The sequence below is a fragment of the Glarea lozoyensis genome, assembly GCF_000409485.1.
Source record: "Glarea lozoyensis ATCC 20868 chromosome Unknown GLAREA3, whole genome shotgun sequence".
In the NCBI taxonomy this organism is placed as follows: domain Eukaryota; kingdom Fungi; phylum Ascomycota; class Leotiomycetes; order Helotiales; family Helotiaceae; genus Glarea; species Glarea lozoyensis.
Window position 1 is genome coordinate 1,595,251 of NW_007360998.1, and position 10,981 is coordinate 1,606,231.

General features: G+C 44.6%; 2 protein-coding genes across 2 annotated transcripts; one reads left to right on the forward strand and one right to left on the reverse strand.

Annotated features, from left to right (window-relative positions):
- Positions 1–3,988: 3,988 nt before the first annotated feature.
- On the reverse strand, positions 3,989–4,228 carry GLAREA_00507 (uncharacterized protein; the record flags this gene model as incomplete). Its single annotated transcript, XM_008085265.1, has 1 exon — positions 3,989–4,228. The coding sequence occupies one exon, from the start codon at positions 4,226–4,228 to the stop codon at positions 3,989–3,991; it is 240 nt and encodes a 79-aa protein (XP_008083456.1).
- Positions 4,229–9,144: 4,916 nt separating this feature from the next.
- On the forward strand, positions 9,145–10,774 carry GLAREA_00508 (Glucocorticoid receptor-like (DNA-binding); the record flags this gene model as incomplete). Its single annotated transcript, XM_008085266.1, has 4 exons — positions 9,145–9,176; positions 9,254–10,115; positions 10,166–10,507; positions 10,562–10,774. 4 exons carry the CDS (start codon positions 9,145–9,147, stop codon positions 10,772–10,774), a joined length of 1,449 nt encoding a protein of 482 aa, XP_008083457.1.
- Between the last annotated feature and the right edge of the window lie 207 nt (positions 10,775–10,981).

Below are 10,981 nucleotides of genomic sequence, written 5' to 3' on the forward strand. Positions count from 1 at the left end.
TAGTATTCTATATATCTCTTCTCGAACTAGTACTACTAGGAGTACTACTAGCTCTAGTTATAGAAATAGAACTAGTAAACTCTAACACTAAGTATAAAGTCGAAGAAATCTTAGACTATAAACTTATTAGAGAAAAACTATATTATCTAATAAAGTAGAAGGACTACCTATAATTAGAAAATATATAGGAACTAATAAATAACCTTAACTACCCTAGGTAGCTTAAGAAGTTCTACTACTAGTATCTAGGGCCTCCTAGAAAGACCTAGGATCGAAATTTAGGTCGAGTAGCGAAGGGTCGTAAGCGGAGAAGTCGTCGGGCGGGGTAGAGTAGGTTAGTAGTCGTTCTACTTCTACCTTCCTCTCCTCCTTCTCTCTCTTCTTCTCCTCTTCTTACTCTCTTTTTTCTAACTCGTCTAACTCGTCTAGTAAGTTAAGACTAGCCGTAATTATTCTCTACTCTTTCTCGTCTAGAGTATTCTCTTCCTTTTTAAGCCGCTATAATTAGGTAGACGCCTCTTATAGACGGACTATCTTCTACCTCTTTAAAGTATATACCTTCCGCCGCTTATCCTCTAGAGATTCCTACTTAAACACCTCGGGTATTCGGTTAACTTAATAGATATTATAAGTCTTACTTTAACGAGTATACTTAGTATATCGGGATAGTTTCGTATCGCGAGGCGCGACGTAAGGGCGTTTACTCTTCTTATAACGGGAGTAGGGAGCTATATTTCTTTTACTAGTCTTTTCGATTAAATTTCCTAGGGAAATATAGCGACGATCGTTTATTCTCTTAGGTAGTATAATAGAAAGGAAGAAAGTCTATAGCTACTATATAATCCGATTCTTAGTTATACTTAAGCGTAAGGACACGCTAGTCCGAATAGAAGGTAGTGTTACGTGTACGGTATCTAGGAGCCTTATAACTCTAGAGTCGAGAGAACCCTAGAGTGTTACGTCTAGGACGTAATTAGATCTAGGATAAAGCCTTTAGGACTCGGCCTAGCCTAGAATAAGTGTCCTAGGGCGAGAGAGTTCTTAGGAGCGTCCTCCTAGATACTACTAGGTTTTAGGGACTATAAGTTACTTATTTATTACGCGGGTTATAGGGGTAAATAGTAAGATAGTTAGTTAACCCCCGGTTTCTTAGTTAGGAAGAAAAGTTACGTATTATAGTCGACTAGGTCGACTAGCGACTCGAGCGATTATCGACTAGGTCGACTAGCGACTAAGTCGACCGACCTACTATAAAGGTTCTATATAATAATTGTAATTTCCTTAGATAGGAGCTTCGTACTTAACTACTTATAGTAATAGTATATTATCGGTTTAACTTACTCTTATTATAACGAATAGATCTCTAAATCTATAAGTAATAATCTTACGCCTACTTCTTAATATACTAACCTTATAATAACCCTAGTCTACCCCGAGTAGAACCGAATTATTATATAATAATTTAAATAGTTTTACTATTTTTAGTTAAGTTTATTATATAATAACTTTACTTTATTAAAAAGATAACTATATAATAGTAAACTCTAAATAATATTATTTATTAAATCTAATATAGTAATAAGTATAAATAGACTTACTTTTTATTATTAACTTTCTCTTTATTAGTTTTACTTTACTTTTAATATTATAACTATTATAATATAAACTAATACTCTTTTAAATTAATTCTAAAAAGTTTAAAGTAAACTTTTACTTTAAAGAAAGAGAAATATAATAGTATACTATTATATATTTATATAGAAAGAGAGTCTAGAGTTTATATAAATAAAACTTAAAAGTACTAGAGTTAAATATAGTTTAAATTAATTTTAAGTTAAAATCTTAAGTATATAGCTAGTATATTTCTCTTAATATATTCTTTTTATCTTTTTATATTCTTAATATTAAATCTAGTATAATTTAATAAAATACTAAATATATATAACTATTTATTTCTATCTTAGTATTTATAAACTTATATTATTATAATTATATAATATATTATAATATTTATACTATACTATATAAGAAATTAAGATATAATAAGTTAATATTAAGATAGTTTTAATAAAAATTACTATTATAAGAAACTATAAATATATATTAAAAGAAATTAGCTATTTATTTAAGTAAATAATATTATATACTAATAAAAAAGGTAGTTTTAATAATTCTTAAAAATATATAGAAGTTATTCTCTTTAAAGATAAGTTTTAAGAGTAAATATAGACTAACAATTAGAGAGAGTACTATTCTCTTCTCTTATTAAAGGTTATATAGTAGACTTATAATTTAACTAGCTAGAGAGCTATATAATTATAGAATCTATACTAAATTTTTGTCTTTACTATATAAACTATATATAAGTCTCTCTCGATTTAATAAATTCTACCTATCTATTAAGCTCTATATTACCTACTATATTATCTTTTATAAGAGAGGGGCTAGCGAAGACGAATTCCTACCTATACGCGGTACTAGCTACGAACCTATAGAACTACTTAACTACTTCTATAGAGCTAAAGAAATACGTAGTTTAACTAGCTATTATTGTCGTACCGTACTTTACGGCTAACGATTAGCTACGATCGAGAACCGATACTTTAACGTAGTCTTTTCGACGTAACTCGGGCCCTTCGAGATAACGACGAATACTCTTCCGAACACTACCTCTATTCGAGAGACCGACCTATCTAAAGAGCTTTAAGGATATACTTAGAGATAAAGGGGGAAGAAAAAGGGGGAGGATTTCGCTTTTTGGGCTACCTTTTTAATCCTACTTTTAGTACGATTACGACGATTTATACCTTCGGTATAAGGGGCAACCCTTCTATACTACCTAACGCTCGAGGATAGCCTTAAAGAAGGGGGGAGGGAGCTTCGCTAGCCGTCTAGAGGTTCGGGGAGGAAAGGCTATTACTTAGTTAAGGAGGAGGTGATTCTAAGTTGTCTATAGTCGGACCTTAACCGGCGGAAGACCGGCGGTATACTATTTTGCTTTCTTACTCGAAATGTCTTCTCTTTAGGTTGTTAATAGTACTGTAACATCGCGGGATTGGGGACCCGGGTCTATTTAGGAAGCTCTTTTTAAAGCTCTAGAGAGGTACCCTAAGGAGTCCTTCTAGACGAGCTGTTTTTAGGCTCTCTTTTAGAATATTATATATAATTCCAGAGCTTGGCACGACTCCAGTACCCCCTAGGAGGTCTTTAAGGGTCCAGCCTCTGGCTGCCCGACGAGTCGAAAATAACTACTACTACTACTACTTTAATAAGGGGGGGAATAGTAAGAGATTCAGATTTATAGGGGCTCAGGGGAGTGTGCATGGGTTAGGAGAAATCTGCATCGTAGGGATCAGGGTTTTAATATGCATACGATCGGGCGATTGGAGTTCCCTTTTTGGTAGCATGCCTGGGGCCTGGGGAATAATGGCCGAGGCACAACTTGTAGGGCTGCAAATAATGCGAATTGTTCCTTATTTGCTGAGACAGTTAAATTTTCGAAACACACAAGTAATCAAAGCCAATCAAACGTGCTATAAATGTATGGAATAGAAATAGCTGCGAATAATGCCCATTTGTACAGAGGGTAGGAAGGCATAAGGTTGAGCTCTACCGCGGACAAAACGCATCAGAAGAATTGAGGGCGCAACGATAGTAAGATCTTACAATGACGGGACTTGAATCTAAGCTACAGGCCAGGTCATTTTCCACTGTTGATCTTGCTGCTGGTTTTACCAATGTTCACACGGGAGTGCATTGGCCAAAGCAAAAGGAGATTCTAGATCTGGACAGGCCTTGTGCGGGATTCGACATCGTACGATATGGGCAGGTGCTCGGGCTGGTCCTTCAAAAATCACAAGGAGAAGGACAATACTAATGAGGATATGAATGGACACATCCAATTCGTAGACGTGCAAAGCCCTGCGTCCCTTATCGATTGCACAGATCTGTATTCAAACGCCGTCATTGGATTGCTATTTTGAATCATCTAGACAATTATACGAAGTATCATTACAAGGCAGAGCGCCAAAGCTAGATCATTGGTGTTGGTACTTGGTACATGCGAAAGACTTCGCAAAACCGCGGTTAGGAGGGAAGGTAAGGTGTCGTTGACTTCTCTACATACAGGCCCGGGGGTCAATGAGATTTGTGACTCGCCATCTTCCCGCGTTTGGTCAATATTTTCTACAGCTTGTTCAGTGATTACCGGTTTGAGAAAATACGACATGCTGGTTGCTTTTTGTAATTGCAAGGGGTGTGGAGTGATATCCACGGATTGTGAGTCGCATGCCGACGGCACATTCGTGTTACCAACATTTAATACTGGTGAGGGCGCCCGAAAGTCGACGAATCCGGGAACCTTGGCCCCCTACTGCATGGGAGAAGTTAGATGTGGAACGGCGAATTTCACAGATCTGCAATCCAAAAATCCAAACATCCAAACCAGGGCCCGGATTATTTTCAAAATAATTGGATGAGCGTTACACACATGTTCTTTCAAGATAATAATAGCTAATTCTAACTCGCTCATCTCCAGATCTGTATTCATTTACTCCACTTATTAAGCTTGCAAGATGTATTGACTTGTGAAGTGACAAGCGCGCGGGTGATATATAATTAATATAATGGCAGATATCATAAATATATGTCGTAGATTGTGGTGGTACAGCCTTTGCAGGCTTGGGTCAACCTCTCCCAGATCCCCACGTGCGATATGTTCGGCACCCGGATGCCAAACGTTCTTCGATATTTGATCCGCTGCCGGCGTCGATAGTGGTGATCGAGAGTGCTTTATCGTTGCAACGCAATGGTGGGCTGCGGCTACATTATTCAATATAAAAGCGCTCGGTACATGATTACCATTCTCCCCGTTCCCACATCATGCAGTGCGAAGTAACAGCGATACTTATTGAGCAGTACACAAGAACAGCATCGTCACTCTCTGAGTCTCCCACCCAAAACTTGAGCAACATACTCGTAACCTGACTCGAATCATCCTCCACGGGCCCCACACTGGGAAACGACCTGGTCGCTCACGTGCAGGCGTTCAACATCATTATTATAGTATTGTGTGTGAACACAACATCTTCGCTTCATTTCGATTCCCAGATTCTCACGCAGGGGATGATTGAGATAACTTTTCTACCCGTATATCCATAGGGGATTGCACTTACGGCACGTCAGTCAAGTGACGCTGCTCTTCCAACTTTTATTTCGTTACCAACACAATAACAGTAACTTTCCGTTCTTCACCGCTCTAACATGATCCAGGAAACAGTAGTGTACGATCCTCTGTGGGCGTGCCGTAGGTGTAAATTTAGCCTCCGTTGGTGTTCAAAAAGAACGGCGCAGTGATGCTAGTAGTACAGCAGTTCTGCAAGTTTTTTGCAACACGAGAGACCTGCCGCATCTAACCTCGAACTTGCAAAAGTTTGGCGCCAGATAGGAAAAAGCTATCCTCGAGCTAGAAAAGCGTAAGACTTCGCACGTGGCAAATGTAACGGTTTCCGAACCGAAATATATCTCCTATATCCTCATCATCACGAGGGTCGCGGATGACTTGAACGCTGGGATTCGTCTTGATGTGGGTGCGAAACATACGAATTTTAGTGAGTTCATACAATCATACACATAAGTGGTTTTACGATGTATCGAAGGAAAATCGGGTCGACCTCAGGATCCTCGAGGTTGGATTACAGACCAATAATGTGTTCTAGTTCACATGAACCTGAGCATGCTCGGCAGAGCACCCCTTTTCCTTCAGCGCAACTGGCCTCGTCTTGTGTTCCACTTTCCCCAAAAAAAATACCGGTGAATTGATACTTGTACCGGGACATAATCATATCGTATCTATTATTCTTCGTTTTCATCTCCACGATTATTGTTATTCTTTCATCTTCCGCTGCTTAGATTGTTCGTCAGATCCCCATCTCCTGACCAGATAGACGGACCCACATCGTCTCCCCCACCGAGCATCTTCGTGAGATGAACACACTTCACTGCACAAGGGACCCACATCCAAATGTGGCACATCCGCGTCCCGCGTCGTCCATGGGTCATGATCCATCCCGCTCCCCTGTTTCTCCCTTACTGGCAGCGGTGCTGGGTCGTGGCCGCCCAATGCAAGTGCAGGGAGGGCAGCTCGCAAGGGTGGAAATCATGCCGTCCGACACACGGGTCATCGAGATTCAGCATCGCCGTCCATCGCTCTTGCTTGGATGCTTATTATGGGGACGATCATCTTCAACCTTACTTGATCTCATCCCCACCGACGGAGGTAGACGTTAGTCCTAGAACTAGAGCTAAAACGACTAAAACGACCTACGGGTCGGCGTGCTCGAAACGTGTTCTCCGTCCCTAGGCTGGGTGCTGGACAGTCGAGAATCGTCTCTAGGCACGTGCTAGGTACCTAGGTAGTCGTTACAGCGATATGTAAAAGGAGCACCACCGACCGGTACGACCTAGCGAATTCCTTTGGGGCTAGATCATTCTCTTCCAGCGCGGAGATCAGACTCGTTCGAGAGGAGAGTTCGAGAGGAGAGCTCGAGAGCTCGCTCAGAGAAAGCGAAGGCGAGATACCCCACGGAATACGGAGTACGCTGACCTGTCGTTTGTACGAAGTGCACCCAGATCTGATGATCTCATGGTGACCAGCACATTACTGGACCGAGATGTCATGAGTTCCGAGGATCTGTGGAGTGGACTGGTGGAGACGTGGGCTAGGAGTCTGGGAGTCAGGGACTGCGGAGTGTGCAGGTGGCCTGGTGGTGGTATTCTGAACACTCTTGCTCTCTCTCGCTTACGGATTGGCAGCGACAGCGGGAGACGGAGACGGAATCGATGGCGGATTCAGCCATGCAAAATACCTAGGTACCTACTAGGTACTGTACCGCGAAGTGCCAAAGTACAGTAAGTAGTACTGTTACTGTTGGTAGACTCTTGGTACAAGGGTATATATTATAGAATAGACAAATGTGTACCGCCTTCGGGCAAACTGGTGTATGGTAGCTATTCTCCTTTTGTGTTACGTTGGAACCTAGCAGATATCGCACACGCTTAATCCCCTTGGGTGGCTCGATACTCTTGGCATCGATCCCCATCCCATTCAAGAAGCAATCAAATCGCCAAGCCGCAGCTGTCACCATGGCGCAGAGCTTCACGATGGGCGGGGCGGGGTCGGAACCGAGGGCTGATGTAGGATCGATTACCGCATGCCATTGATCATTGTGTGCACCGAGTATTATTGAAGACGAGAAATATTCGGAGGAGGAGGAGGAGGAAGAAGAGGAAGAAGAGGAAGAAGAGGAAGAAGAGGAAGAAGAATACTTAGCAATAATAACGATGATCATAATAACAATAAAAAGCTGTAGCGGCGTAATGAATATTGCTCGGTGATCTGCCAAACTGCTTCGAGCGGTGATGAGGAACAATGTACGGTACGAGTACGGAGAACTAAACCGAGAACTGGAAAGATCTTCGAAAGTTTAGAAGCCACGGCCGCCGTAAACCTACATACCTGTGCCTGCCACCCTCGCAGGCTCGCACTCATATCGATACCTCGCCGTAGAGTACCTAGAGAGCCAGACCACTGAGACCAGGGCCCCAAGCACGGAGGCCTGTCCACACCATAAATCCCCTGTTGAGTGATGTTGGTCGGGAGCATCGGTGCTTGCATCTACGGCAGACGGCGCAGAGTCGCCAGATGGTGCAGTAAACCGAGTAAAAGTACAGAGTACTGTACTGTACGGTGACAATGTTCTCAAAAAAAAAAAGGTACTCCGTAGGTCTACGAACCTATCCTGAATGTTGCCGCAAAACATCTCCACGCGGCTACTGTAGTTCTTTCTGCGGGACCTCCATCATCCTCAACCCCCCTCGCCTTCTCACCACCATCTCCTCCCCTCCCTCCTGAGTCCTCACGGTCCTCAGCCAACCCGACCGTCAGAGATCCACTACGGCCATCTGGTCCAGCTCCGCGCCCCGTACCATCATCCCATCCATCGACTTAGCGCAAGCTTGAGATCGAGTAAGCAGAAGCAGAGCGGACGCAAGATGCCTTGATGCTTGGTTGTCATTGTTCACGATTATTCTCGTAACCTTACACCTTTGCAACAATCCAGCCTTTGTTGCTTCCATCAAAAGCGTCAGCCAAATCTGGCACTCCCACCACAGGATCTGGAATTTGCCTTTGACCGCGGGAAACTAGTGTTTTGCACCCACCGTCTGATCCGCTGGACAGCCTTGTGCCGCGACTTGGTACGACCTCAAACCACCAAACCCTTTGCTTCGCTGCACCACCAACTGCCACCACCACACACAACTCATCGGCCACGAGCGTATTCCGTACGAGAAGATTAGCAATCCCTTGTTATTAGACGACATCTGAGCCGCGCCGACTGTCCTCGTCGCCAAATTCTTCAGCTGTTCTCTTTTGCTTCGTTCGGTGCTGCCCTGCTTTCTCCGCCTGCCTGTGCCAGCGGTCTCACCTCCAACAACGCTGCCCTTACAACGGAATCCTCGATTGTCGACAGACGAGGGAGCGTAGAGGAGGACGCCTTGAGGGAGAACAGGACTCTGTCCTTCATTGTCCAGCACGTTGCCCTCTTGGACAGGTCAATTGTGATACCATCATTCCCCTTCTCCTGGAGCCACCAGTCTCCTGGCGGCGTGTTCGATCACTTGGAGCAGTGAACACAGGCTTCCCTAGCAGAAGAGATCACTCTCGTCGCATCCTTGTTGTGCGGGAAACTCGCTCCTCTTGACTTAGCGAAACCGATCGCCACAATCGACTCGAGATCTGACCTTCGGAGCGGAAGCGTACGGATTCCTCCAGACGCCACACAGGTTCATATAATTCGAGCTGACGATAATCAGTACGCTGGTGGATGGATTCCATACTCTACAAATCTACACCGACCTCTGCTCAGCGCGTCTCCCTCGATTCTCTTCGTTGATCCGATAATCAACTTCCCCATCGTACCCATCTGGAGACCATACTCGATTGAGCTGAGGAGGGTCCCAGATGGTGAGGTGAATAGTGTGACGGGGACACACACTTCGGAACGGGGAACAGCACGATATCTGTCCGCCGACCACGCATGCGTTCCGAATCTAACGATTGAGTACCAGCCTCCAGATTCTACTATGGAGGCAGCAGATTCTGCCAACAGGCAAAGGTTTGTTCCCCCAACAAGAGTCCAATCCATGGCCAACGAGTTTGAGATGCTGATGCTAACTATCACTGAATCACTAGTGGGATTCTATCAATTACCAACCGCGAGAGTGCTGACCGATTCAACACTGATCGAACATATACCTCCGCTCCCACAATGGCCACACTTGTGAGTCCCGCCTCGATATATTCGAATGGTCCCCCTCCTCCATATTCAAACTGGCCAGCGCCAGCAGCTGGTCTAGTTTCCCCGCCGGAGTCGCGGCGAACCTCGGACAACAAGGCAGATGCTCCCCCGCCTCTTCAAACCATCCCACCCCATCGACAGTCGCTACCATCAATACACGAAGCTCTCAATACGAAATCTTATACGTCTCCTGTATCCGCTTCTCTGCCACCAGCGCACCACCCCGCTCCATATTCCCAGGGCCCTGTGATTCCCCGAACATACCCCCCTTCAGATCACGCGCCGTATTCGACTCATATATGCTTATCGCAGACAAGGCATCCTTCTCCACCTCGCCCGATTCATCCACAACAAGCCCATGCCTTCTCTCACGTTGATCCGCCGCAAAATAACTACCAGGAGTCGCAGCGACATCCGGCAGCCACCGCACCGGCGGCTCCCTCTTCTCACGCTCAATACCCAAGTCACCGACATGATCCTCCTCGGTACGACCCAGACAGTCAGGCGTCAGAAAGACCCCTTAACAGCTATTCTCATCAGCCTCAGACGGGTCCTTATAGCTATCCTCCTAACTCGAACCAGATGTCCGGTCCCCACGATGCCTCTTATAATCAGCCTCGATATCCTCATGACCCTCGACCGGTTGATGAGGGGTGGAAAGGAAATACTGAAGATGATAGGACCAAAATCTCTCCATTTAAACAAGGGTTGAAACGTCGGTACATGGTCTGGGACTTTGAAAACTACCTCTCTGCTGTACGTAAACTGCTGCGGCGTCTTGGATTTTTTGCTAACGATCTGAGTAGATCAATGTTTCCTCGGGCAACATACAGAGCTGGTCACATCATTTTCACACCATAACACAAGAGCAACAACCTCGGGATCATCCGGCTGTTCCCGATCGTATGCCTTCCTTGGATTCTTGTAATGAAATGCTTGAGAATCAAGAAACGATCCGAATCTTTCTGGAAAAGATGAGAGATATGATATCTCAGCAAAATGAGCAGACGGCCATGCTCGAAGTGCAACATCGAGAAAATACTGGTAAAAGTGCAGCCTACTACGACCATGAAGCGCAGAATAACGTGTACATGCATGATCCTAAGGGTGAGGTGTTTGGGGGACCAGAAAGCAAGAAGCGTCGCGGGGTATGTGCATACGAAAGGAATCCAAAGAATAGATCAGTTCTAACGCGCAGATAGAGAGCGGCCCCTCCCGGTCGATGTCATAGCTGCAACAGAGCAGAAACTCCGGAATGGAGACGAGGTCCAGATGGCGCGCGAACGCTCTGTAATGCGTGCGGTCTGCACTACGCCAAGCTGACAAGGAAAAACACCATGAAGCAGTCGCAGATGGCTAACGGCTCTTCTATACGCCCCAAGTCCATGGACGGTGTTTCTCCTCGACCACTGTGAGAACGCCGATTGCGAGAATTTTCAACAACAAATTCTTTGTATAATAGATAATGTCTTGTACCGAAACTCGATGATACTAAAATTACTTCGGAGGACGGTCGAGTAGATTGGTCGGAAAGTTCGGAGAGTTGAAGAGGAATTTCAACTTGGTACATGTTTGGCACGCCTTTTATGGCGTCATTTATAGACTCCCTTTCAGGGGACAAT